This window comes from Sinocyclocheilus anshuiensis, unplaced genomic scaffold (assembly GCF_001515605.1).
Source record: "Sinocyclocheilus anshuiensis isolate Anshui unplaced genomic scaffold, SAMN03320099.WGS_v1.1 scaffold626, whole genome shotgun sequence".
Classification (NCBI taxonomy): domain Eukaryota; kingdom Metazoa; phylum Chordata; class Actinopteri; order Cypriniformes; family Cyprinidae; genus Sinocyclocheilus; species Sinocyclocheilus anshuiensis.
Window position 1 is genome coordinate 44,595 of NW_015544167.1, and position 874 is coordinate 45,468.

The window sequence follows — 874 nt, forward strand, 5'->3', positions numbered from 1 at the left end:
ATAACAAAAGAAGAAGCATTTACAAAAAAAAGCGTATCTAAAAAAAGGAGAAAACAAAAAAAAAAAAAAAAAAACAACCATTTGTTCCACTCCTCAGGAAGAAATGGAGTAGCTGTTTCATTAATAGCCAGGTTTGAAGCAGTGCTGGTGACAGATTTTTACAACACGTACATTATCTCCTCGTTCTCAGCAAAACATGTGACCCGAAATGCAGTTCCCACACAAATCAGGTCTTCTGGATCCGCTTTCTCTGACCACTATACAGCAACTTTGTTATCCTTCTGGAAAAACAAATGAAGAGAGAAAAAAGTAAGTATCTACCAACATTCATTTATATTTTGTGTATATATATATATATATATATATATATATATGAAGAGTTCATTTGCAAAAATCGATAAACGCCACTTTAAAAAAAAAAATGAGGTGATTGCCGTGCATTATTCTCCACATATAGTGCGATCTGAACCCTAAACACGTTTTGTCAAAAAAGCCGGTTTTGTCCACTTTCAAGGCATCGCGAGGTCACGTTTCACTGCAGAGGCCGACAAGCGCCTTGTTTTTGAACAGAAGCCGATGAGTCCATTTCAGCGAATCATTGCGCTGTATTCAGGTCAGGTGACAAGGCTACTTTCACTTTGAAAAGACGTGCTAGCTGAGAGGAGTTTCATCAAAGCTGACAAAGTGATCGAGGGTGGATCATTTCGACGAACTTGATGAACCTGTGATATCTTCTTCAGGGCGAAAAAGGAAAATAAAAGCTGAAACATTTTCACGGAACCTCGCAAAAGCAGCGCGTTACAATGGTGAGGGAAAAAAAAGCTCCGTGTATTGCGTGTAATCACATCCATACAGTTTATGATCACAACAACAT

At 38.1% G+C, this 874-nt stretch overlaps 1 protein-coding gene across 4 annotated transcripts in view; it reads right to left on the reverse strand.

Moving 5' to 3' along the window:
• Positions 1-78: 78 nt before the first annotated feature.
• The window catches only part of LOC107695930 (protein LSM14 homolog A-like), a 30,857-nt gene continuing 30,061 nt past the window's right edge, over positions 79-874 (reverse strand). For all 4 annotated transcript variants that reach the window (XM_016496043.1, XM_016496040.1, XM_016496042.1 and 1 more), the window contains one exon: positions 79-281. In XM_016496043.1, the coding sequence (XP_016351529.1) occupies positions 258-281 (24 nt within the window). In that variant the 3' untranslated portion in view covers positions 79-257. The remainder of the gene's footprint in view (positions 282-874) is intronic.